The sequence below is a fragment of the Lipophrys pholis genome, assembly GCF_963383615.2.
Source record: "Lipophrys pholis genome assembly, chromosome: 10".
Lineage (NCBI taxonomy): Eukaryota > Metazoa > Chordata > Actinopteri > Blenniiformes > Blenniidae > Lipophrys > Lipophrys pholis.
In genome coordinates, this window is record NC_137640.1 from 32,139,553 (window position 1) to 32,166,428 (window position 26,876).

General features: G+C 45.7%; 1 protein-coding gene across 6 annotated transcripts in view; it reads left to right on the forward strand.

Moving 5' to 3' along the window:
• tut4 (terminal uridylyl transferase 4) overlaps positions 1–26,876 on the forward strand; it is a 102,040-nt gene that overhangs the window by 20,038 nt on the left and 55,126 nt on the right. For all 6 annotated transcript variants that reach the window (XR_013935720.1, XR_013935721.1, XM_080473454.1 and 3 more), the window contains exons 3-9: positions 92–208; positions 291–468; positions 8,561–8,649; positions 8,738–8,789; positions 8,869–8,938; positions 9,445–9,571; positions 19,971–20,090. Coding sequence is in view for 4 of the 6 variants with exons in the window: in XM_080473454.1 (XP_080329580.1) it covers positions 92–208; positions 291–468; positions 8,561–8,649; positions 8,738–8,789; positions 8,869–8,938; positions 9,445–9,571; positions 19,971–20,090 (753 nt within the window). In the remaining 2 variants the exon portion in view is untranslated. The remainder of the gene's footprint in view (positions 1–91; positions 209–290; positions 469–8,560; positions 8,650–8,737; positions 8,790–8,868; positions 8,939–9,444; positions 9,572–19,970; positions 20,091–26,876) is intronic.

A 26,876-nucleotide genomic window follows, 5' to 3' on the forward strand; every position in this document is an offset into this window, starting at 1 on the left:
GCTAGGTATTTTTCTGTGTGTTAGCCGCTAACATGCTTAGTTTTTCTCTTAGCAATAGCTGCTAACATGCTAGGTGTTCTCTGTGTGCTAGCGCTCTCCCGACTTCCCGTCGTTTGTCTACGTGTGCTCTCTGTGCTGCGTTCACATCGAGAACGTGCAGCTGGCGCACAAGCACATCAAGGAGAAGCGGCACAAGAAGAACGTCACGGTATGTTATAGCCAGGTTATCCTAGCATCCGCGCTAACCCAGCGTAATGTTAGCGCTATTTAGCAGTTCTGTGTGTTTCCAGGAGAAGCAGGAGGAGAACGAGCTGCGTGCGCTAAGGCCGCCCACGCCGGCCCAGCTGGCAGCGCTGGACGCTGTCGTCACAGAGATGGCCCATCGCCAGGGCATCTCCAAGGACGACATCGCGGCCCGGTCAGAGACCATGAGGCGCATGGATGACATCATCAGAGTGCACCTGCCAGGTGGGGGGACGCGAACACATGCACACAGAAGGAGATGCTAAGTGTGTCTAACTGAGCAATTTCTTGCCGTTTTAGCAACTTTAGCTATGTTGCTAATTTAGCAACTCTAGCTTCTCAAGCAACTTTAGCAAATTTTGCTTCTCTAGCAACTTTAACCATGTAAACTATTTTAGTAACTTACGCTACTCCAGCAACTGTAACTATTTAAACTCTTTTAGTAACTTACGCTACTCCAGCAACTTTTATAACGTTAGCTTGTTTAACTACTTTACTTTTTTATCTTCCTCAGCCACTTTAGCTTGTTTCGCAACATTATCAACTCCAGCAATTTTAGGAACTTTGTCACCTCTAGCTTCCAGCAACTTTAGCTATTTAAACTATTTTAGCGACTTTAGCTTCTCCAGCAAATTTAGCCATTTAAAATACTGCAATTTCCGGAATATGAGCCACTGCTTTTTTCACCCACGTTGAATCCTGCAGCTAAAAGAGCTTATGACACCAAAACATTTTGGGAGTATTTTCATTATAAAACGTCTTTGTCATACTGCGGTCATCTGCGTTTTAAAAAACTATAAAAACATCTACTGAAAATAAGTCAACACAGGAGTAACATTCTCCAGCAGTAACAGGCTGTAAACACAGGAGTAACAGGCTCCAGCAGTAACAGGCTGTAAACACAGGAGTAACAGGCTGTAAACACAGGAGTAACAGGCTCCAGCAGTAACAGGTTACAGCAGTAAAAAGCTCTAAAAACAGCAGCAACAGGCTCCAGCAGTAACAGGCTCTAAACACAGCCGTAACAGGCTCCAGCAGTAACAGGCTTTAGCAGTATCAGGCTACAGCAGTAACGGGCTGTAAACACAGGAGTAACAGGCCCTAGCAGTAACAGGCTGTAAACACAGGAGTAACAGGTTACAGCAGTAACAGGTTACAGCAGTAAAATGCTCTAAACACAGCAGTAACAGGCTCCAGCAGTAACAGGCTGTAAACACAGGAGTAACAGGCTCCAGCAGTAACAGGCTACATCAGTAACAGGCTGTAAACACAGCAGTAACAGGCTCCAGCAGTAACAGGCTCCAGCAGTATCAGGCTACAGCAGTAACAGGCTGTAAACACAGGAGTAACAGGCTCCAACAGTAACAGGCTACAGGGGTAACAGGCTCTAAACAGTAACAGCCTCCAACAGTAACAGGTGTAAACCCAGAAGTAACAGGCTACAGAAGTAACAGGCTCTAAACAGCGACGTACGCACAGCAGAGTGAAGAAAAATAAATATTTTCTGACATTTCACACTTCAGTGGTAGTTGAAGACTTTTTTAAAGAAGAGTGAGAGTGATGGAGGAGTGTTGGAGGTCAGACTAAAGAAGAAGAGTCAGAGAGTGATGGAGGAGTGATGGAGGTCAGACTAAAGAAAAGAGAGTGATGGAAGTCAGACTGAAGAAGAGTCAGAGAGATGGAGGAGTGTTGGAAGTCAGACTAAAGAAGAAGAGTCAGAGAGTGATGGAGGAGTGTTGGAGGTCAGACTAAAGAAGAAGAGTCAGAGAGTGATGGAGGAGTGATGGAGGTCAGACTAAAGAAGAAAAGAGAGTGATGGAGGTCAGACTGAAGAAGAGTAAGAGAGAGTGATGGAGGAGTGATGGAAGTCAGACTGAAGAAGAGTCAGAGAGTGATGGAGGAGTGTTGGAAGTCAGACTAAAGAAGAAGGGTCAGAGAGTGATGGAGGAGTGTTTGACGTCAGACTAAAGAAGAAAAGAGAGAGTGATAGAGGTCAGACTGAAGAAGAGTAAGAGAGAGTGATGGAGGAGTGTTGGAAGTCAGACTAAAGAAGAAGGGTCAGAGAGTGATGGAGGTCAGACTGAAGAAGAAGAGTCAGAGAGTGATGGAGGAGTGTTGGAAGTCAGACTAAAGAAGAAGAGTCAGAGAGTGATGGAGGAGTGATGGAGGTCAGACTGAAGAAGAAAAGAGTGATGGAGGAGTGTTGGAGGTCAGACTAAAGAAGAAGCGTCAGAGTGATGGAGGTCAGACTAAAGAAGAGTAAGAGAGAGTGATGGAGGAGTGATGGAAGTCAGACTAAAGAAGAAGAGTCAGAGTGATGGAGGTCAGACTGAAGAAGAAGAGTCAGAGTGATGGAGGAGTGATGGAAGTCAGACTAAAGAAGAGTCAGAGAGTGATGGAGGTCAGACTAAAGAAGAAGAGTCAGAGTGTTGGAGGTCAGACTAAAGAAGAAGAGTCAGAGAGTGATGGAGGAGTGATGGAGGTCAGACTGAAGAAGAAAAGAGTGATGGAGGAGTGTTGGAGGTCAGACTAAAGTAGAGTAAGAGAGAGTGATGGAGGAGTGTTGGAGGTCAGACTAAAGGAGAGTAAGACAGACTGATGGAGGAGTGATGGAGGTCCGACTAAAGAAGAAGAAGAGGAAGAGAGAGTGATGGAGGATTGATGGAGGTCAGACTAAAGAAGAAGAGTAAGAGAGAGTGATGGAGGTCCGACTAAAGAAGAAGAAGAGGAAGAGAGATTGATGGAAATTGATGGAGGTCAAACTGAAGAAGAAGAGTAAGACAGAGTGATGGAGGAGTGATGGAGGTCCGACTAAAGAAGAAGAGGAAGAGAGAGTGATGGAGGAGTGATGGAGGTCAGACTGAAGAAGACGCTCCACAGTGGCTCCCTACTGACTCTAAAGTGACTCCAGTCACTCAAAAGTGACTGTTATGACTCCTCAGTGACTCCACACAGACTCAACAGTGACTCCTATGTGGTTCCAAACTGACTCCACAGTGACTCTGTAATGACTTCACAGTGGCTCCACACTGAGTCCACACTGACTCTGTCATGACTCCACAGTGACTCCACAGATGCTCCAAACTGACTCCACAGAGACTCCATAGTGACTCTACAGTGGCTCCATAGTGACTCTACAGTGGCTCCACAGTGACTCTGTAATGACTTCACAGTTACACCACAGTGACTCCGTAATGACTTCACAGTGGCTCCAAATTGACTTCACACTGACTCCACAGTCACTGAAGTCACTCCACAGAGACTGCACAGTGACTCCACAGCGACTCAAAACTGACTCAACTGTTACTCCACACTGGCGCCAAACTGACTCCACACTCAATCTACAGTGACTCCAAATCCACTCCATAGTGACTCCACAGTGATTCCACAGACGCTCCACAGTGGCTCCCCACTGACTCTAAAGTGACTCCAGTCACTCAAAAGTGACTCTGTTATGACTCCACACAGACTTAACAGTGACTCCTATGTGGTTCCAAACTGACTCTACAGTAACTCCAAACTGACTCCACACTGGCTTCATAGTGACTCCGCAGACACTCCTCAGTGGCTCCACACTGACTGTAAAGTGACTCTACAGTGGCACCACAGTGACTCCAAACTGACTCCACAGAGGCTCCATAGTGACGCTACAGTTGTTCCATAGTGACTCTGTAAGGACTTCACATTAGCTCCACAGTGACTCCAAAGTGACTCCACAGTGGCTCCAAGCTGACTCCACAGTGGTTCTTCAGTGACTCCACAGCTACTCCAAACTGACTCTACAGTTACTCCACACTGGCTCCACAGAGGCTCCACACTGACTCTAAAGTGACTCTACAGAGGCTCCATAGTGACTCTACAGTGGTTCCACAGTGACTCTGTAATGACTTCACAGTGTCTCCACAGTCACTCCAAAGTACTCCATAGTCACTCCAAACTGACTCCACAGTGACTCTGTAATGACTTCACAGTGGCTCCACACTGACTCTAAAGTGACTCTACAGTGACTCTGTAATGACTCCACAGTGGCTACAAGCTGACTCCACAGAGGTTCTACAGTGACTCCACAGCGGTTTCAAACTGACTCCACAGTGGTTCTACAGTGACTCCACAGTGGTGTTCAAACTGACTCTACAGTGACTCCAAAATGGTTCCAAACTGACTCCAAACTCACTCCACAGTGACTCTGTAATGGCTTCACAGTGACTCCAAGCTGGCTCAACAGCGACTTCACTTTGGTTCCACAGTGGCTCCATAGTGACTCTACAGTGGCTCCACAGCCACTCCATTGTGACTCCACAGTGACTCTGTAATGGATCCACATTGGCTCCACAGTGGTTCTACAGCGACTGCACAGTGGCTCCAAACTGACTACACTGACTCCACAGTGGCTCCACAGCTTCTCGTCTTACAGCCAGAAGGTTCAAATCCCGGCAAGAACCTTTCTTTTTGCAGTTTTCATGTTCTGCGTGTGCGAGTGTGTTCCCTCTGTTGCTCTTGTTTACCGCCACAGTGTAAACAACCTGAACAGTGACTTCCTGAGCGACACCCTCCACCTTCATCAACTCCCGAGCTACACCCTCCACCTCATCAATTCCTGAGCTACACCCTCCACCTCATCAACTCCCGAGCTACCCCCTCCACCTCATCAACTCCCGAACTACACCCTTCACATCATAAACTCCTGAGCTACACCCTCCACCTCATCAATTCCTGAGCTACACCCTCCACCTCATCAACTCCCGAGCTACCCCCTCCACCTCATCAACTCCCGAACTACACCCTTCACATCATAAACTCCTGAGCTACACCCTCCACCTCATCAACTCCTGAGCTGCACCCTCCACCTCACCACGTCCTCAGGTACACCCTTCACCTCCAGCACCCCCTGAGCTACACCCTCCACCTCATCACTTCCTGAGCTACACCCTCCACCTCATCACCTCCTGAGCTACATCCCCGGCCTCCATCACCTTCTGAGCTACATCCCCGACCTCCATCACCTCTTTAGCTACATCCTCCATCACCTTCTGAGCTACACCCTCCACCTCTCATCACCTCTTGAGCTACACCCCCAGCCTCCATCACCTCCTCCATAGCTAGACCCTCGACCTCTACCACCTCCTCCTTTGATACAAAAGTACATTGAAAGCCTCACCACTCACACTCATGGTTCTAGAAACTCTGATCTAATTTAATAATATTTTAATATATTATAGCGTTGGGTGGGGGGGCTCCCAGTGTTTTTGGTTCAGTGGGAAACGGGTCCAAATGGAGTGTTGGAGGTTGCCGACCCCTGTTCTAGAGTATGTCTACTCTGTAGAAAAACACAATCTAGTTGAGGTCTACTACAGTATGTCTATATACAGTGGTGTGAAAAAGTGTTTGCCCACTTCCTGATTGTGTTTTCCACACGTTTCAGATCATCAAACAAACTTAAGCATTACTCAAAGACAACACAAGTAAACACAAAACGCAGTTTTTAAATGGTTTTATTAATGAGGAAGGAAACAATCCAAAGCTCCATGGCCCAGTGTGAAAACGTGTGTGCCCCCCAGCTCCCGTTAGAACAGAACTGTGGTTGATCACACATGAGGTGAATGTCTGCAGCCACACCAGGCCTGATCACTGCTCACCTGTTCTCAGTCTAGAAACCACCTCAAGAAGACCTAACCCTAACCCAAAGTGAAGTCAACCAAAAGATCCTCCAAAGCTAGAGACATGACGCACAGATCCAAAGAAATTCAGGAACAAAGGAGTGAAAAAGTAATTGAAATCTGAGTCTGGAAAAGGTTCTAAAGCTTTGGGACTCCAGAGAGGCACACTGAGAACCGTTAGAACAGTGGTGAACTTTCCCAGGAGTGGCCGGCTGGCCAAAATGACCCAGAAAGCGCAACGAGGACTCATCCAAGAGCTGACAGAAGACCCTCAACAACATGTAAAGAAGTGCAGGCCTCAGTTAAAGTCAGTTCCTGACTCCACCAGGACAAAGAAAGGTTCCAAGACCACTGAGTAAAAAGAACATTAAGGCTTGTCTCATTTTAGCTCGAAAACATCTTGATGATCTTGATGAAGACTTTTGGTAAAATATTCTGTGGATTGACGAGAAAAACATCAAACTTTTTGGAAGGTGTGTGTCGCATTTGAGAAAAAGAGCATCACACCAACAGTAGAAGATGTAATGGAACTGATCATTGTCCTTTAAATAACCGTGGTGGCAGTGTGATGGTCTGGGGCTCCAGGACCTGATAAATGGAAGCATGGATTCTGCTGTCATCAAAATATCCTGAAGGAGAATGTCTGGCCATCTGTTCCTGCCCTCAAGCTGAAGAGAACCTGGGTTCTAGATCAGGACAATGATCCAAAACACAGCAGCAAGTCCACCTCTGAATGGCTGAAGAAAAACTGTGGCAGGAACCTAACCCTAGCCCTACCCCCAACCTGAACTCTAGCCCTAACCCCAACCCTAACCTTAACCATAGCCCTAACCTTAACCCTAACCCTAACCTTAACCGTAGCCCTAACCTTAACCCTAACCCGAACCCTAACCTTAACCGTAGCCCTAACCTTAACCCTAGCCCTAACCCTAGCCCTAACCTTAACTGTAGCCCTAACCTTAACTGTAGCCCTAACCATAACCCTAGCCCTAACCGTAGCCCTAGCCCTAACCCTAACTGTAGCCCTAACCGTAGCCCTAACCTTAACTGTAGCCCTAACCCTAGCCCTAACCCCAACCCTAACCTTAACCCTAGCCCTAACCGTAGCCCTAACCTTAACCGTAGCCCTAACCTTAACCGTAGCCCTAACCTTAACCCTAGCCCTAACCGTAGCCCTAACCTTAACCCTAGCCCTAACTGTAGCCCTAACCTTAACCGTAGCCCTAACCTTAACCGTAGCCCTAACCTTAACCGTAGCCCTAACCTTAACCCTAGCCCTAACCGTAGCCCTAACCTTAACCGTAGCCCTAACCCTAACTGTAGCCCTAACCCTAACCGTAGCCCTAACCCTAACCCCAATCCTCCAATGTGGCTGAATTACAGCAATTCTGCAAAGATGAGTGGCCAGCATTCCTCCACAGTGTTGGAAAAGACTCTGGAAAAACACTTTTCACACTGAGCCCTGTAGCGTTGGATTTTTCCTTCCTCGTTAATAAACTGAGTCGTCAATATGAACATTCCCTGTGGGACCGAGCGAACTGTGCCTCCCACGACGTCACTTCCACTTTCCTCTCCAGCCCCCCCCCCCCCCCCCCCCCCCCCCAGTGGGTTTGCTTTTCAACACTGCAAAATTTGAAAAGCAGTAAATATGTGAACATTCCAGGGGGAATCCGATGACGGCAATATTGCCTTCACTGTTATTTCTGACTACGGACATAATTACCTCAACATGGAATATGGTGTCATAAGCTCTTTACACAATGACGGGTTCTAGTTCAGGGGTATTTACTGGTTAACTTGCTTCATGTCGCCAACACATGGGTGATGCATTCAGGTACATCACGTAACTCCAACCTGCTGCGCTCCGTGGCTGACCATCGTCATCCTCCTCAAAACCACCATCAGCAAAAACCCAGAAAATACTTTTATCAACAGAAATAAATCCCCCCCATCTCTCTCCTTCCTTATCCCTCCCCATCTCTCTCCTCCCTTATCCTTCCCCATCTCTCTCCTCCCTCATCTCTCCCCATCTCTCTCCCTCCCCCATCCCTCTCCTCCTCGTCTCTCTTTTCCGCACGTCTCTATCCTCCCCTCGTCTTTCTCCTCCCAACGTATTTCTCCTCCCTCGTCTTTTTCCTCCCCCGTCTCTCGCCTCCCCACTTTTCTCTCCTCCCCCGTCTCTCTTCTCCCCACGTCTCTCTCCTCCCCCGTCTCTCTCCTCCCACGTCTCTCTCCTCCCACGGTTCGCTTTTCTCCCCTCGTCTGTTTCCTCCCCATCTCTCTCCTCCCGTCTCTCTTCTCTCCGTCTCTCCCCTCCCCTGTCTCTCTCCTCCCCTTAGCTCACGTTTCTCCCCGCATGTCTGTCCCTGTCCTCCTCCTCACAATTTTTTGTGGACATTTAATAATCTGGACATTACCGGATTTTAGCAACTTTAGCAATTTTAACTATGAAAACTCTTTGAGCAACTTTAGCTATTTATTCTACCTCAGCAACTTACACAACTAAGCAACTGCAGAAACTTGAGCTGTATTGGCTACTTGAGCAACTTTAGGTTCCTTGAAAACATTTTAGCACTTTCCACTATCTTCAAAGCTAAGATAGATTCTTTAGCTAGGTGGAGATGCCATGAAGACGCTAAAATGCTAACTGTTGCATTTAGCGTGCTCCCTGCGGCTCTACGGCTCCTCACTGACGCGATTTGCCTTCAAGACGAGCGATGTCAACATCGACGTCATCTTCCCCAACTCTGTGAGTCCCGCCGTCAAACTAAAAGTCCTAACTTTCAAAATAAAGGCACTAACTGTTTGTTTTTTTTGTTTTTTGGGGGGGGGGTCAGATGACGCAACCCGAAGTTCTGATCCGAGTCCTGGAGATCCTGAAAAACAGTCGTACGTTCAGCCATTAGCACGTTAGCATGTGGCTAACAGGTAACCACTAAGCTAAAGCCTAACGTGTCTTTTGTTGCAGCGGAATTTTCGGGGGCGGAGTCGGATTTTCACGCTAAAGTTCCTGCCGTCTTCTGCAGACACGCCAGCAGGTACCGCTAATGACAACGAAAAGAGAGAAGAGAACGAATGGAAAGACAAAGAAAAATGAAAAAATTATGAAGAAAAAAGACACATTGGAAGTAAAAATAAACAAAGAAAAACTAAATAATAAAATGAAAAAATACAGAAAAAAGAATGAAGAATGAAATGAAATTTCTTTTTAAGAAATTTTAGAAAAATGTCAAGGAAAAGGACAAAGTTCAAAACGAAGGAATAATAAAAAGGAGAAAAATTAATTTTTTAAAGAAACAGTGAGAAGGGAAAAAAGAAAAGGGATAGACAGAAAGAAATTAAGGAATTAAATAAAGTTTTATTTAAATTGAAAAAATATATCATTTAAACAGGAAAAGGGTAAAGAACAAGAGAAAAGAAGAATTGGAGAGAAAAAAGAAAGAAAAGTAAAGAAACTAAGATTGAAAGAAGTTTTAGCTCGAAATGAATCCTTGTTAGCGTGGAAGCTAACGCTAACACGTTGTCGTGGTTGTCTCCCCTCCAGCGGCCTGCTGTGCAAAGTGAGCGCTGGAAACGACGTGGCGTGCCTCACCACCAACCACCTTGCCGCGCTAGCTAAGCTGGAGCCGCGACTGGTTCCTCTGGTGCTGGCATTCCGCTACTGGGGACGGGTCAGTACGCTAACATTAGCTTGCTGTTGATGCTGACTCTGTCTTTTATTCTATCATATGTATGCTAAGCTCGCCATAAATTTCTAGCGTGATTAATTTAGCTTGTTTCTGCTCATTAGAATTAAAAAAATTTGCTTGAGCTAGCTTGCTTTGGTACATAGCTCAACATCCATAAGTAATAATGGCTAATTAGCATTAGCATCACACCCCAAAAAAATTGCATCACATCCTACCTATCACTGCTAATTGTTACCTTTATCATTATAAATAGCTTGTTAGTATTAGCATGGATAGCCGCTATGCAGCATTTCCAGCTACCAATATGAATGTGGCTTGCGAGCGCGGCTAGTTTAATTGCAATTTGAGTTTCGGGTTAGCTTGGCAAAATACATTGTTTGCTTTAGCTTAAATATGTAGCAATGTCAGCGATACTGATGCTAATGCCACATAGCTATTTTAAATGATAGCTGGTGTAATAGTTAGCAGTGCTAGCCATTATGATGCTAAACTAATCGCTCTCTTCCTAGCTTGACGCTACTATAAGTCAAAAATACTGTGAAACGTAGTGGCACTAGCTAACCAAGTAGTATGCTAATGCTAACTATTTTAATGGCGTTTTTCCGCGAGCTCCTCCTCAGCCCAACTGGCTCGACTACTCGACTCAGTAGAGTCGGTTGTTTTTCATTACAATAAAGTACCACCACGTCAACGGCCCCCATCAGGCACAACTAATCCCCCCGATATGAACCGGAGCCAACATCCATCAGCTAACCCTACCTCCTGAACCCTCTGATCAACTGGTCGCTCTAGCTCCTGAACTCTCTGGTCAGCTGGTCGCTGTAGCTCCTGAATCCTCTGGTCAGCTGGTCGCTCTAGCAACTGAACACTCTGGTCATGTGGTCCCTCGAGCTCCTGAACCCTCTGGTCCCTCTAGCTCCTGAATCCTCTTGTCGCTCTAGCTCCTGAACCTTCTGGTCGCTCTATGTCCTGAACTAATAACCTCATACACCAGTAACACTAATGGCTGTTTGAAGGATTTTAATGTTTTGAAGTTCTCTGACTTCTGAATATACAGGAATACTAACTACCAATTAATAACATGTCTAAATAATAATTGCTAACAGAACTAATTATTGCTAACAGGACTAATTATTACTAATTACTAGCAGGACTAATTACTAACAGGACTAATTACTTCTAATTACTAACTGAACTAATTATTACTAATTACTAACAGAACTAATAATTACTACTAATTACTAACAGAACAAATCATTACTAATTACTAACAGAACTAATAATTACTAGCAGGACTAATTACTGACAGGACTAATAGTTATGAACAGGACTAATTATTACTAATTACTAGCAGGACTAATTACAACAGGACTAATTACTACTAATTACTAACAGAACAAACCATTACTAATTACTAACAGAACTAATAATTACTAGCAGGACTAATTACTAACAGGATTAATAATTACGAACAGGACTAATTATTACTAATTACTAGCAGGACTAATTACAACAGGAATAATTACTACTAATCACTAACTACTAACAAGACTGATGCTCTACACAGCTTCCTCTGTCTCTTCAACATAAAAGCTCATCTAATTAGATCAGTTCGAAGACATTAATATTTATTTCAATAATAATTAAAGTAGCAAGCAGCCTTGATCGGGACCTCGCACTCTGGACCTCGCACTCTGAACCTCGCACTCTGGACCTCGTACTCCGGACCTCGCACCCCGGACCTCGCACTCCGGACCTCGCACCCCGGACCTCGCACTCTGGACCTCACACTCTGGACCGCGCACTGTCGACCTCACACTCTGGACCTCGCACTGTCGACCTCGCACTCTGGACCTCGCACTCTTGCCCGTCGGGATCAGCCCAATCATGACCTCTGGCCCATTGAAATATTGATCAAATGTACATTTTGAAGGTTTTAACAAAAAAAAGGACTTATTTTAAAAGACTGGGGGGGGCTTTTATATTGAAAGCCAACTAACCTCTAATCTAGCTAATCCCTAAATATATATATATATATATATATATATATATATTTTAGGGTTTTGGTGTCATTCTTAATAAACAAGGACTTTTATTTATTTATGCCAGCTCAACCCTAGCCTAGCTAAACTCTCATTATCCAGTTTGAAGTCATCGGAATTCTTGAGAAACAAGGACTTTTATTTTGAAGGAGTTTGCGGCTTTTATTTGGAAAGTCAGGACATGCAGGTTAAGTGGTGACAGTTTGATAAACATTGTACAGTAGAACCCTGTACTGGACAAGGACACACCAGGGTGTCTGCGGGGTCTGAAAAAATATTAAGAGTAACGCTACGATCCGTAACGCAACGATCCATAATGTAACGTAACATAACAATCCAAAACGTTCCATAATGTAACGTAACGATCCGTAACGCAACGATCCATAATGTAACGTAACATAACAATCCAAAACGATCCATAACGTAACAATCCTTAACGTTCCATAACGTAACGTAACGATCCGTAACGTAACGGTCCGTAACATAACGATCCGTAACGTAACAATCCAAAACGTTCCATAACGTAACGTAACGATCCATAATGTAACATAACGTAACAATCCAAAACGTTCCATACCGTAACATAACGATCCGTAACGTAACCTGACGATCCATAATGTAACGTAACGATCCAAAACGTTCCATAAAGTAACGTGGCGATCCATAACGTAACATAACGATCCGTAACGTAACTTAACGATCCAAAACGTTCCATAAAGTAACGTGGCGATCCATAACGTAACATAACGATCAGTAACGTAACGATCCAAAACGTTCCATTATTTAACGTGACGATCCATAACTTAACATAACAATCCATAACGTTCTGTAACGTAACATAACGATCCATAACGTAACATAACGATCCAAAACGTTCCATAATGTAACGTAACGATCCATAACGTTCCATAATGTAACGTGACGATCGATAACAATCCATAACGTTCTATAACGTAACATAACGATCCATAACGTTCCATAACATAACGTGACGATCCATAACGTACTGTAACGATCCATAACATAGCGATCCAAAACTTTCCATAATGTAATGTAACAAGGAGACGGAATGTTTTTAAAATATGAGAAGCTCACTATCAGTCCTTCAACTTCTGTTGACGCCCACGGTGAAATAATTTTTCAACCAATTGTCACGGTTCTCAACCTTTTTTTTTATTCTTTATTTTCAAAAAGTGGTGAAATAAAAAACAGAAATGCCAATCCAACACCAAAACCAAAGGGGGTGAGAAATGTTACTTTCTAAATACTAGTAACCTCAATAAAATCTGGTCGTAAGGACTGGATGTAAGTGACCCATTTGGTCCATAATTTAACAAAAGTAGACTTTTTAAGGCGGATTGAAAATGTTACAGATTCCATTACATAAATCTCATTCACTATGTCTATCCACTCCGACATCGTGGGGGGCTCGGGACGAAGCCAGCATCTTGTGACTGCCTTCTTGGCTGCTAATGTAAAAATATTATACAAGTATTTATCTTCATGTCTATGCATGTTATCAAGATTTCCCAAAAAAGTTGTATTAAACTGGAGCAGTAGATTATTAACCTTAAATATACTAATTAAAGCTTTATGAAATTCAAGCCAAAAGAGTTTTATCTTTGGGCATTCCCAAAATATATGCCAATGTCCTGCGTCCTGAGCCCCACATAACCTCCGGCAGCCGGCGGTGTCCGTGCCCAAATGCACTTTTTGTCTTGGTGTTAGAAAAAAGCACACTAAACATTTCCAGCTAAACTCTCGCCATTTATGGGAGTTGGTACAGTTCCAGCAGGATTCACAAACATTACGCCATTCTTCATTAGTTATTGAAACATTTCCTTCATTTTCCCACTTTTCTTTGATGTAGTTTGTAGAATGGGACCACTTTGTCAGAAACCCTTTATACAACTTGCCAATAATCCCTTTAACTATAATATTTTCACAAGCCTTCAGAAAGATTGACAAGATTGGGTCATCTATATCAGTTTTGGAACGAATATTTTGCTGGAAATAATTCCTCAATTGAAGATATCGAAAGAAATCGCAATTGTTCAGCTTATAATCATGCTTTAAACCAGGGGTGTCAAACTCAGATCCTCGTGGGCCGCAGCCCTGCACGTTTTCAATGTCTCCCTCCCCTGAATGTCCTGATGGTTCATCACCACATTCAGCACAAAGCCAGATAACGAGCTGCTCATTGCAATCAGCTGTGTTGAAGCTGGGAGACATGCAAAACGTGCAGGGCTGCGGCCCTCGAGGCCTGGAGTTCGACACATGTGCTTTAAACTCTCAAAATCTTTCATCTTTCCATTATGTGTGAGTGAACAAAAAGTCGTCACACCCTTTGAAATCCAGTGTTTAAATGTGCCGTCTAACTGGTTGAGACTAAACCCAGGGTCAAATGCACACCACTGCATTGCTTGTATTTTGTTATCCAATTCATATTCTCCTTTGACTTTACTCCATATTTTCAATTGTGTTTTGATCCAAGGGTTTTGAATCATTTTGATATGTTTATCCGAATTTGTATGAGCTAAGACGGCATGAATTGGCGGATCTTTCATTATTGAGAGTTCAATGTCTTTCCATCTCGCATGGAATTTTGAAGAGCACATATAAATGAGTGGCTTAATCTCAGCTGCATAAAAATATCCTTTAAAATAAGGTAAAGCCATGCCTCCCATTTCTTTTGACAGCTGTAATGTTTTAAATTTGACCCTGGGTCTTTTACCCTGCCAAATAAATCTAGAAATTATTTTATCAATTTCTGAGAATTCTTTCAGGGAAATTTCCAGTGGGAGAACCTGAAACAAAAACAGATACCGTGGAAGCACATTCATTTTGACACTATTGATTCTTTGGCTCAAGGTGAGATAGGGGACCGTGTTCCATCTTGTAATATTCGCTTTGATTTTAGTTAATAAAGGGCCATAATTAAATTCTCCCAATAAGGAAATGTCCTTTGGTAAAGAAATGCCTAAATACTTAAATGATTGTTGGTCCCATTTAAGAGGAAATGTTTCACAAAGCTGTTTAGGGGGGGAGTAATTAAATTTCAAAAGTTGGGTTTTTTGTATGTTTAATTTATAACCCGAATATCGACCAAATTTCAGCAAAATATTCATCAACTCAGGAAACGTGACAGTGGGCTCCGAAATAAATACCAAAACGTCATCCGCATATAAAGCAACCTTATGGACTTCACCATTAATAGGGATGCCTTTAATACTGTCAGACTGTCTTAACCATTGTGCGAGTGGTTCTATATATAAAGTGAAGAGGAGCAGCGAAATTGGACAGCCCTGTCTGGAACCGTGCTGTAGCATAATCGATTCCGAGAGATGCCCATTAATCTTGATTCTTGCAGATGGCTTGGTATAAAGCGTACGACTAACCTGCACAAATTTACCGTGAACCCCTAGTCTTCCCAGTACTTTGTAAAGAAAAGCCCAGCTTACTGAGTCAAAGGCCTTTTCGGCGTCGAGGCTCACCAAAAGAGCCTCCAGTTTGTTTTGTTGAATATGATGTAAGATGTGTAAAGAGCATCTAATGTTATCGTGGGTTTGTCTCTGCAAAACAAAGCCAGTTTGGTCTGTGTGTATAAGGTACGGAGGCATCTTCTCTAATCTTTTCGCAAGTATAGCCGTAAATAATTTATAATCAACATTCAGCCTGTAAGAACCACATTCTGACTTGTCTTACAGAGATAACAGAGATAACTGCTTCAGTCCAAGAAGGTGGCATTTTTGATTTTTTAATAACTGTATTAGATGCCCTTAGAAGGCTTGGCAATAACTCATTAGGAAATGCTTTGTACCAATCTGGAGGAAAGCCATCTGGGCCTGGTGTCTTATTAGCTTTCAGTCTAGAAATGGCAGCATTTAGTTCCTTCTTTGATATTTCTCAATATGTTATTCTGTTCTTCAGACAAAGTAGGCAAATCTAGCGAGTTGAGAAACTCCTCCACTTGAGATTCACTCTCTAAAGGTGGTTGAGTATATAGACTTTTATAATACTTTTCAAATGCTTCTTGTAGTTCTTCTTGTTTATACAGTGTAACTCCAGAATCAGGATGTTTAATTTTGTAAATTGTACCATCGGCTCTTTCTATTTGTAGTCTTCTAGCAAGAATTTTTGACGCTTTAGGGCCAGCTTCGTAATATTTTTGTTTTACAAAGACAAATTTATGTTCAATTTCCTGAGTTCACATCAAATTTATTTCATTTCTTATTCTCTTAATCTCGTTAAGTAAATTAGGACATTGCTTCTTCTTATGTTGCATTTCTAAATCCTTCAATTTTTTGTTAAGGTCAATCCGTCTTTGTTGTTTTTCTTTCTTATTATATGCACACCAAGATATAATTTTTCCCCGAATCACCGCTTTTAGAGTATCCCAAACAATTGATGAATCGATCTCACCAGTATCATTAATGTCCAAAAATTGCTTGATCTCCTTTCTCATCAGAGCCACAAACTGGGGGTTGTTTAAAGCACTTGTGTTGAGTCTCCAAAGTGTATTTCGAGGAATACCCTCCATTTGTATTGTACAATAGATAGGAGCATGGTCGGATAAATCAATAGAACCAATGTCACAACTGGTAAATCTATAGCGGTCCCTAGAAAACACAAAAAAATAATCTATCCGAGAGTATGTATTGTGTGGGTGTGAATAAAAAGTATAATCGCGACTTGAAGGATAAAAATCTCTCCACAAATCCAATATCCCCAGTTCAGTCATTAAGCTATTCACTTTTTTATGTATTGCAGTCATAGGTGAAATTTTTGATGTGTCAAGGTTGGGGTTAAGACGAAGATTTAAGTCCCCTCCCCAGATTACTATTCCAGTTGCACCAATCATTAAGTCAAAGACCTTTCGATAAAAGCCAAAATTACTTCCTGGTGGGACGTAAACATTACAAATGTTTATTAATACATTGTTAATTTGACCTGATTGGCCTGAGTGGAAAACACAAGCAGAGGATCGAGTTGGATGGCGTCACACCATCAACGTAGCCGCCTCAACCTTTGAGAGTGAACGTAGGAGCAACTTAGCTGTAAAGAGACAACAAACGGAAAGACCGGATAGCACAGCCATCAGACCCAGATGACCAATCCTTTATCTGTCGACACTGCAGCCGAGCCTGCCGTGCTCGCATTGGACTTATGAGCCACGAGAGGTCTTGTGGGAGAAAACGGGGTGGACCTCCTTCATGAATCTTCGTTCGCGAAGCCAAAGCCATGAATTTGACCTGATACTACTATATACAGTACCTCCCTTCTTTATCAGACTCCTCTGAAATATAGTCGAATGGTACTTTCTGTGATATTAATATTATAACTCCCCTCCTTCGACCATTTTTATAAGATGAAAAATATGCCTTTGTGTATCCCATTCTTCTCAGCTTTTCATGTTCGGCCAATAAGAGGTGTGTCTCCTGTAATAAAACAATTTGTGCTCCTTCCTGTTTTACTTTTGATAGTATTTTACTTCTCTTCACAGGATTTGATATCCCTTTCACATTAAATGAAACTATCTTAATGTCCTGTATGTCCATAGTATCCTAAATTAAATAATGTAGAAATAGAACCAAAAACCAAATAAAGACATACATTTTTCCCCCACATCTGACTTGTGCTCAAACAGGCTCTCTCCCAAAGAGCAAATAAAGAACTCGAACAGTAAACAGAAAATAGATAAAGAAGAAATAAAAAGTAGAACAAAAAAGGTCCTTCCAAGGTGGAGGCTCGTAAAAAAGGAGCCCTACATGGCCTTACGTTGGTTAGGCCCCAAAAGAGAAATGTCTCACCTCGTCGCTGAGGGAGGGCCCTAATGAATGTCCACACACTAGCAAGGTTCAGTCTGAATGAGAGCACAACCTAGACCCGACTTCTTAAATGAAATATTAACAAAAAAATAATAATAATTTTTTTTACGAGACAGCCAAGACGTTTCTTAGGGGGAACAGACAATCTTACCCCAAGTATCCGATAAGTAAAGCAAAACAACGTCCTCAGTCAACAATGTCTCTTCGAAACACCTGAAGCTTCTCCCTGAAACGGGCGCGGTGGCCATCTTGCATGGAATCATTAGCCATACCGGAGTGATGATCTCCCCTCTCGGTGTGGTGTCCGCGGGCCGTGCGCCAGGCAGACAACAACTGCAGCTCCTCTTGATCCGGGGCGGCTGCAGGTTTCACCACTGTGACGGGAAGCCCCCGCTCCGCCATATCTCTTGTTGCCTCGGCTGCATCCTTGTACAGACGAGTGACATTGTCGTAGAAGACCCGCATTTAATGTGGGTACGGGGTTTGAAACTTGATGCGTTTATCTTTAAGTGTCTTTTTGGCCTCCCTATATTCATTGCATTTTTTAAGCACTTCAATAGGGTAGTCCTGGTCCACAAAAAAACGCACACCATCACAAGAGACTTCTTTTTTTTGCCAGGCTCTCCGGAGAACCTCTTCTTTCATCCAATAGCTCCCAAACTTCACCACTATTGATCTCGGCTTCGCCTGGTTAGCCGGCTTGGCAGTCAGAGCGTGGTGTGCTCTTTCAATCCCGAGTGACACATCGTCGGAAAAAAACAGCGCCCTTTTCAACATGTTGTCCAGAAATGTCACCATATTAGATCCCTCTTTATCTTGCGCTATTCCGTATATCCGAAGATTGTCCCTGCGCGCTCGGCCTTCCTGCTCAACCAGCCTCTCTTCCAGGTTAGCCTGACGATCCGTTAGCTTCGTGATTAGCCCCGTTACTACTTGTAGCACCGTCTCCGACTCCTCAATCTGACATTCTGCCTCTTCTACACGATAATTGACCCTCTTTAGCTCGTGTTTAATGTCAGAGTATTGCTCGTTGTTGTCTTTTCTAAAATCTCGGAGCTCTTTTAAGATATTCAGCAGCGTGGGCTCAGGTGTATCCTTAGAGGCTAAAGTTAGCACAGACCCGTGGCTTCGGTCCTCCTGGCTGTCCTCGATATCGTCTTCTGTCAAAACTGTAGATTTCATACTTCTTGTGACAACCCCCTTTCCCATCTCCACATACAAACTTCAGTAATGGCAAAAAGAGTACTGATGGGGGTTATTTAAAAAAAATAAATGCCGGGAGCTCACAACTCAGGCTCTCATTCTCATGCTAGCGGAACCGGAACCTAGCCTGAGCAGCTCTATCTAGACAGTAACATGATTTTCTAGATTAAACCAGCCTGAGCAGCTCTATCGAGACAGTAACATGATTTTCTAGATTAAACCAGCCTGAGCAGCTCTATCGAGACAGTAACATGATTTTCTAGATTAACCAGCCTGAGCAGGTTAGACCCCCAGACCAGGAAAAGCGAAGGTTCGGCCGGGCCCGGTCAGAGGACAGCCAACCCTTCACCCGCAGGGGCCTCGTACCCCACCACCCACGTTCCCGCCCCATCATACCCCAGGCCGCCAGCCGGGTCCCCACCAGGCCACTGCAAGAGCCCATCGTCCACTAATCCAACCGCGAATGGGGAGGGTAAAATCGCACCCCGGACCCCCACAAGCGCCATGCCTGAGCGAGCGCGCCCCCCACATTCCAGCCGCACTCACCCCTGGCTGGGGGGAGCCCCGTCTCCCCCCCCCCCCCACCCTGTGGAGTGTTGGATGCATTTAGGGGTGTGTCTTTGTGTTTTCAAGAAGTCGGTACAATGTGTGTGTGTCTATGGTGTTTAAAGTTGGGGGGTAGCGGGGCCCGGGCATTCTACCGCTACCAAGCGGCACCACCCCACTGTTCCCAATTGTAGAGTCAAGTGAGGTAAGGTAGTGAGGGTTGTGAGGGAGGGAGGTTCCCCCGTCACTAGGACCTTGGCCCAGCTGGACCCCCCCGCGCTTCCTCCTCACCACCCCCAAGCAAACGGCCTGAGACCCGGGGAACAACAGCCCCCCGACAAGGCACCACAAGAGGACTCTGGCAGGAAGCCCCCACCCCACCCAACGGCCGGACAGCAGAGTCTAAGACCTGCAGGGCCCGGCTGGAGGCCCTGGAGATCTCTTCAGCTATTCTAAGTAAAAGATACAGTGAAAAGTAGTGACACCCCCTAGCCTAATGCTAATGCTAGTTCGCTATGTCATACTGCTGCAATGCAATGATATATAAACATGCTGGTTAGAGTGATGCTAACCTTGTGTGTGTGTGTGTGTGTGTGTGTGTGTGTGTGTGTGTGTGTGTGTGTGTGTGTGTGTGTGTGTGTGTGTGTGTGTGTGTGTGTGTGTGTGTGTGTGTGTGTGTGTGTGTGTGTGTGTGTGTGTGTGTGTGTGTGTGTGTCTGTGTGTGTGTGTCTGTGTGTCTGTGTGTCTGTGTGTGTGCGCTAGCTGGTGCACCTGGACTGTCCGGCTGAAGGCGGCGTACCTTCATACTCTCTGGCTCTCATGGTCGTTTTCTTCCTGCAACAGAGGAAGCAGCCGTTGCTGCCTGTCTACCTGGGAGACTGGGTCAGTAACCATGGCAACCACACAGTCAGTAACAATGGCAACAGCAACCACAAAGTCAGTAAACAACTTTAACCACACAGTCAGTAACCACCGCAGTCACACAGTCAGTAACCACCGCAACCACACAGTCAGCAACAACGTTAACCACACGGTAACAAAGGCAACCACACAGTCAGTAACAACGGTCACCACACAGTCAGGAAACCACCGCAGCCACACAGTCAGTGACAACATAAACCACACGGTAACAAAGCTAACCACACAGTCGGTAACCACCGCAACCACACAGTCAGTTACCACCGCAACCACACAGTCAGCAACAACGTTAACCACATGGTAACAAAGCTAACCACACAGTCAGTAACCACCACAACCACACAGTCAGTTACCACCGCAACCACACAGTCAGCAACAACGTTAACCACACGGTAACAAAGCTAACCACACAGTCAGTTACTACCGCAACTACACAGTCAGCAACAACGTTAACCACATGGTAACAAAGCTAACCACACAGTCAGTAACCACCGCAACCACACAGTCAGTTACCACAGCAACCACACAGTCAGCAACAACGTTAATCACACGGCAACAAAGGCAACCACACAGTCAGTAACAACGGCAACCACACAGTCAGGAAACCACCGCAACCACACAGTCAGTAACCACCGCAGTCACACAGTCAGTAACAACGGCAACCACACAATCAGTAACCACCGCAATCACACACTCAGCAACAACGTTAACCACACGGTAACAAAGGCAACCACACAGTCAGTAACAACGGCAACCACACAGTCAGGAAACCACCGCAGTCACACACTCAGTAACAACGACAACCACACAGTCAGTGAACAACTTTAACCACACAGTCAGCAACAACTTTAACCACACGGTAACAAAGGCAACCACACTGTCAGTAACAACAGCAACCACACAGTCAGGAAACCACTGCAGCCACACAGTCAGTAACAACGGCAACCACACAGTCAGTAACCACCCCAACCACACAGTCAGTAAAAACGGCAACCACACAATCAGTAACCACCCCAAGAACACAGTCAACAACAACGTTAACCACACGGGAACAAAGGCAACCACACAGTGAGTAACAACGGCAACCACACAATCAGGAAACCACAGCAGCCACACAGTCAGTAACCACCCCAACCACACAGTCAGTAACCACCGCAACCACACAGTCAGCAACAACGTTAACCACACGGTAACAAATGCAACCACACAGTCAGTAACAACGGCAACCACACAGTCAGGAAACCACAGCAGCCACACAGTCAGTAACAACGTTAACCACACTGCAACAACGGCAACCACACAGTCAGTAACCACCGCAATCACACACTCAGTAACAACTACAACCACACAGTCAGTAACAACGACAACCACACAGTCAGTAAACAACTAACCACACAGTCAGTAATCACCGCAACCACACAGTCAGTAACAACATTAACCACACGGTAACAAAGGCAACCACACTGTCAGTAACAACGGCAACCACACAGTCAGGAAACCACCGCAGCCACACAGTCAGTAACAACGGCAACCACACAGTCAGGAAACCACCGCAGCCACACAGTCAGTAACAACGGCAACCACACAGTCAGGAAACCACCGCAGCCACACAGTCAGTAACAACGGCAACCACACAGTCAGTAACCACCCCAACCACACAGTCAGTAACAACGGCAACCACACAGTCAGGAAACCACAGCAGCCACACAGTCAGTAACAACCGCAACCACACAGTCAGCAACAACGTTAACCACACGGTAACAAATGCAACCACACAGTCAGTAACAACGGCAACCACATAGTCAGGAAACCACAGCAGCCAAACAGTCAGTAACCACCGCAATCACACACTCAGTAACAACTACAACCACACAGTCAGTAACAACGACAACCACACAGTCAGTAACAACGGCAACCACATAGTCAGGAAACCACAGCAGCCAAACAGTCAGTAACCACCGCAATCACACACTCAGTAACAACTACAACCACACAGTCAGTAACAACGACAACCACACAGTCAGTAAACAACTAACCACACAGTCAGTAATCACCACAACCACACAGTCAGTAACAACATGAACCACACGGTAACAAAGGCCACCACACAGTCAGTAACAACGGCAACCACAAAGTCAGGAAACCACCGCAGCCACACAGTCAGTAACAACTTTAACCACACGGTAACAAAGGCAACCACACAGTCAGTAACAACGACAACCACACAGTCAGTAAACAACTTTAACCACACAGTCAGTAATCACCGCAACCACACAGTCAGCAACAACGTTAACCATACGGTTACAAAGGCAACCACACAGTCAGTAACAACGGCAACCACACAGTCAGGAAACCACCGCAGCCACATAGTCAGTAACAACAGCAACCACACTGTAACAACGGCAACCACACAGTCAGTAACCACCGCAATCACACACTCAGTAACAACGACAACCACACAGTCAGTAACAACGACAACCACACAGTCAGTAATCACCGCAACCACACAGTCAGCAACAACGTTAACCACACGGTAACAAAGGCAACCACACAGTCAGTAACAACGGCAACCACACAGTCAGTAACCACCCCAACCACACAGTCAGCAACCACCCCAACCACACAGTCAGTTTCCACCGCAACCACACAGTCAGCAACAACGTCAACCACATGGTAACAAAGCCAACCAAACACTCAGTAACCACCGCAACCACACAGTCAGTTACCACCGCCACCACAAAGTCAGGAACAACGTTAATCACACGGTAACAAAGGCAACCACACAGTCAGTAACAACGGCAACCACACAGTCAGTAACCACCCCAACCACACAGTCAGTAACCACCGCAACCACACAGTCAGTAACCACCCCAACCACACAGTCAGTACCCACCGCAACCACACAGTCAGCAACAACGTTAATCACACGGTAACAAAGGCAACCACACAGTCAGTAACCACCCCAAGCACACAGTCAGTAACCACCCCAAGCACACAGTCAGTATCCACCGCAACCACACAGTCGGCAACATCGTTAACCATACGGTAACAAAGGCAACCACACAGTCAGTAACAACGGCAACCACACAGTCAGTAACCACCCCAACCACACAGTCAGTAACCACCGCAACCACACAGTCAGCAACCACCCCAACCACACAGTCAGTTTCCACCGCAACCACACAGTCAGCAACAACGTCAACCACATGGTAACAAAGCCAACCACACACTCAGTAACCACCGCAACCACACAGTCAGTTACCACCGCCACCACACAGTCAGCAACAACGTTAATCACACGGTAACAAAGGCAACCACACAGTCAGTAACAACGGCAACCACACAGTCAGTAACCACCCCAACCACACAGTCAGTAACCACCGCAACCACACAGTCAGTAACCACCCCAACCACACAGTCAGTACCCACCGCAACCACACAGTCAGTAACAACGGCAACCACACAGTCAGGAAACCACCGCAACCACACAGTCAGTAACCACCTCAACCACACAGTCAGTACCCACCGCAACCACACAGTCAGTAACAACGACAACCACACAGTCAGTGAACAACTTTAACCATACAGTCAGTAATCACCGCAACCACACAGTCAGCAACAACTTTAACCACACGGTAACAAAGGCAACCACACAGTCGGTAACAACGGCAACCACACAGTCAGGTAACCACCGCAGCCACACAGTCAGTTACCACCGCAACCACACAGTCAGCAACAACGTTAATCACACGGTAACAAAGGTAACCACACAGTCAGTAACCACCCCAAGCACACAGTCAGTATCCACCGCAACCACACAGTCAGCAACATCGTTAACCATACGGTAACGACGGCAACCACACTGTAACAACGGCAACCACACAGTCAGTAACCACCACAATCACACACTCAGTAACAACGACAACCACACAGTCAGTAAACAACTTTAACCACACAGTCAGTCAACAACTTTAACCACACAGTCAGTAATCACCGCAACCACACAGTCAGCAACAACGTTAACCACACGGTAACAAAGGCAACCACACAGTCAGTAACAACAGCAACCACAGTCAGGAAACCACCGCAGCCACACAGTCAGTAGCAACGGCAACCGCACAGTCAGTAACCACCCCAACCACACAGTCAGTAACCACTCCAAGCACACAGTCAGTAAGCACCGCAACCACACAGTCAGTAACCACCGCAACCACACAGTCAGTAACCACCGCAACCACACAGTCAGCAACCACCCCAACCACACAGTCAGTAACCACCGCAACCACACAGTCAGTAACAACGTTAACCACACTGCAACAACGGCAACCACACAGTCAGTAACCACCGCAATCACACACTCAGTAAGAACTACAACCACACAGTCAGTAAACAACTTTAACCACACAGTAAGTAATCACCGCAACCACACAGTCAGTAACAACTTTAACCACACGGTAACAACGGCAACCACACAGTCAGTAACCACCCCAACCACACAGTCAGTAACCACCCCAAGCACACAGTCAGTACCCACCCCAAGCACACAGTCAGTAACCACCCCAAGCACACAGTCAGTATCCACCGCAACCACACAGTCGGCAACATCGTTAACCATACGGTAACAAAGGCAACCACACAGTCAGTAACAATGGCAACCACACAGTCAGTAACCACCCCAACCACACAGTCAGTAACCACCGCAACCACACAGTCAGCAACCACCCCAACCACACAGTCAGCAACAACGTTAATCACACGGTTACAAAGGTATCCACACAGTCAGTAACCATCGCAACCACACAGTCAGTATCCACCGCAACCACACAGTCAGCAACATCGTTAACCATACGGTAACAACGGCAACCACACTGTAACAACGGCAACCACACAGTCAGTAACCACCACAATCACACACTCAGTAACAACGACAACCACACAGTCAGTAAACAACTTTAACCACACAGTCAGTCAACAACTTTAACCACACAGTCAGTAATCACCGCAACCACACAGTCAGCAACAACGTTAACCACACGGTAACAAAGGCAACCACACAGTCAGTAACAACAGCAACCACAGTCAGGAAACCACCGCAGCCACACAGTCAGTAGCAACGGCAACCGCACAGTCAGTAACCACCCCAACCACACAGTCAGTAACCACTCCAAGCACACAGTCAGTAAGCACCGCAACCACACAGTCAGTAACCACCGCAACCACACAGTCAGTAACCACCGCAACCACACAGTCAGCAACCACCCCAACCACACAGTCAGTAACCACCGCAACCACACAGTCAGTAACAACGTTAACCACACTGCAACAACGGCAACCACACAGTCAGTAACCACCGCAATCACACACTCAGTAAGAACTACAACCACACAGTCAGTAAACAACTTTAACCACACAGTAAGTAATCACCGCAACCACACAGTCAGTAACAACTTTAACCACACGGTAACAAAGGCAACCACACAGTCAGTACCAACGGCAACCACACAGTCAGGAAACCACCGCAGCTACACAGTCAGTAACAACGGCAACCACACAGTCAGTAACAACGGCAACCACACAGTCAGTAACCACCCCAACCACACAGTCAGTAACAACGGCAACCACACAGTCAGTATCCACCCCAACCATACAGTCAGTAACAACGGCAACCACACAGTCAGTAACAAGCCCAAGCACACAGTCAGTAACCACCCCAAGCACACAGTCAGTAACCACCCCAAGCACACAGTCAGTTACCACCCGCAACCACACAGTCAGCAACAACGTTAACCACACGGTAACAAAGGCAACCACACAGTCAGTAACAACGGCAACCACAGTCAGGAAACCACCGCAGCCACACAGTCAGTAAGCACCCCAACCACACAGTCAGTAACCACCCCAACCACACAGTCAGTAACCACCGCAACCACACAGTCAGCAACCTCCCCAACCACACAGTCAGCTACCACCCCAACCACATAGTCAGTAACAACGGCAACCACACAGTCAGTAACAACGTTAACCACACTGCAACAACGGCAACCACACAGTCAGTAACCACCGCAATCACACACTCAGTAAGAACTACAACCACACAGTCAGTAACAACGACAACCACACAGTCAGTAAACAACTTTCACCACAAAGTCAGGAAACCACCGCAGCCACACAGTCAGTTACATCGGCAACCACACAGTCAGTAACCACCCCAACCATACAGTCAGTAACAACGGCAACCACACAGTCAGTAACCACCCCAACCACACAGTCAGTAACAACGGCAACCACACAGTCAGTAACAACGGCAACCACAGTCAGGAAACCACCGCAGCCACACAGTCAGTAAGCACCGCAACCACACAGTCAGTAACCACCCCAAGCACACAGTCAGTCACCACCGCAACCACACAGTCAGCAACAACTTTAACCACACGGTAACAAAGGCAACCACACAGTCGGTAACAACGGCAACCACACAGTCAGGAAACCACCGCAGCCACACAGTCAGTAACCACCGCAACCACACAGTCAGTTACCACCGCAACCACACAGTCAGCAACAACGTTAATCACACGGTAACAAAGGCAACCACACAGTCAGTAACCACCCCGAGCACACAGTCAGTAACCACCCCAAGCACACAGTCAGTATCCACCGCAACCACACAGTCAGCAACATCTTTAACCATACGGTAACAAAGGCAACCACACAGTCAGTAACAACGGCAACCACACAGTCAGTAACCACCCC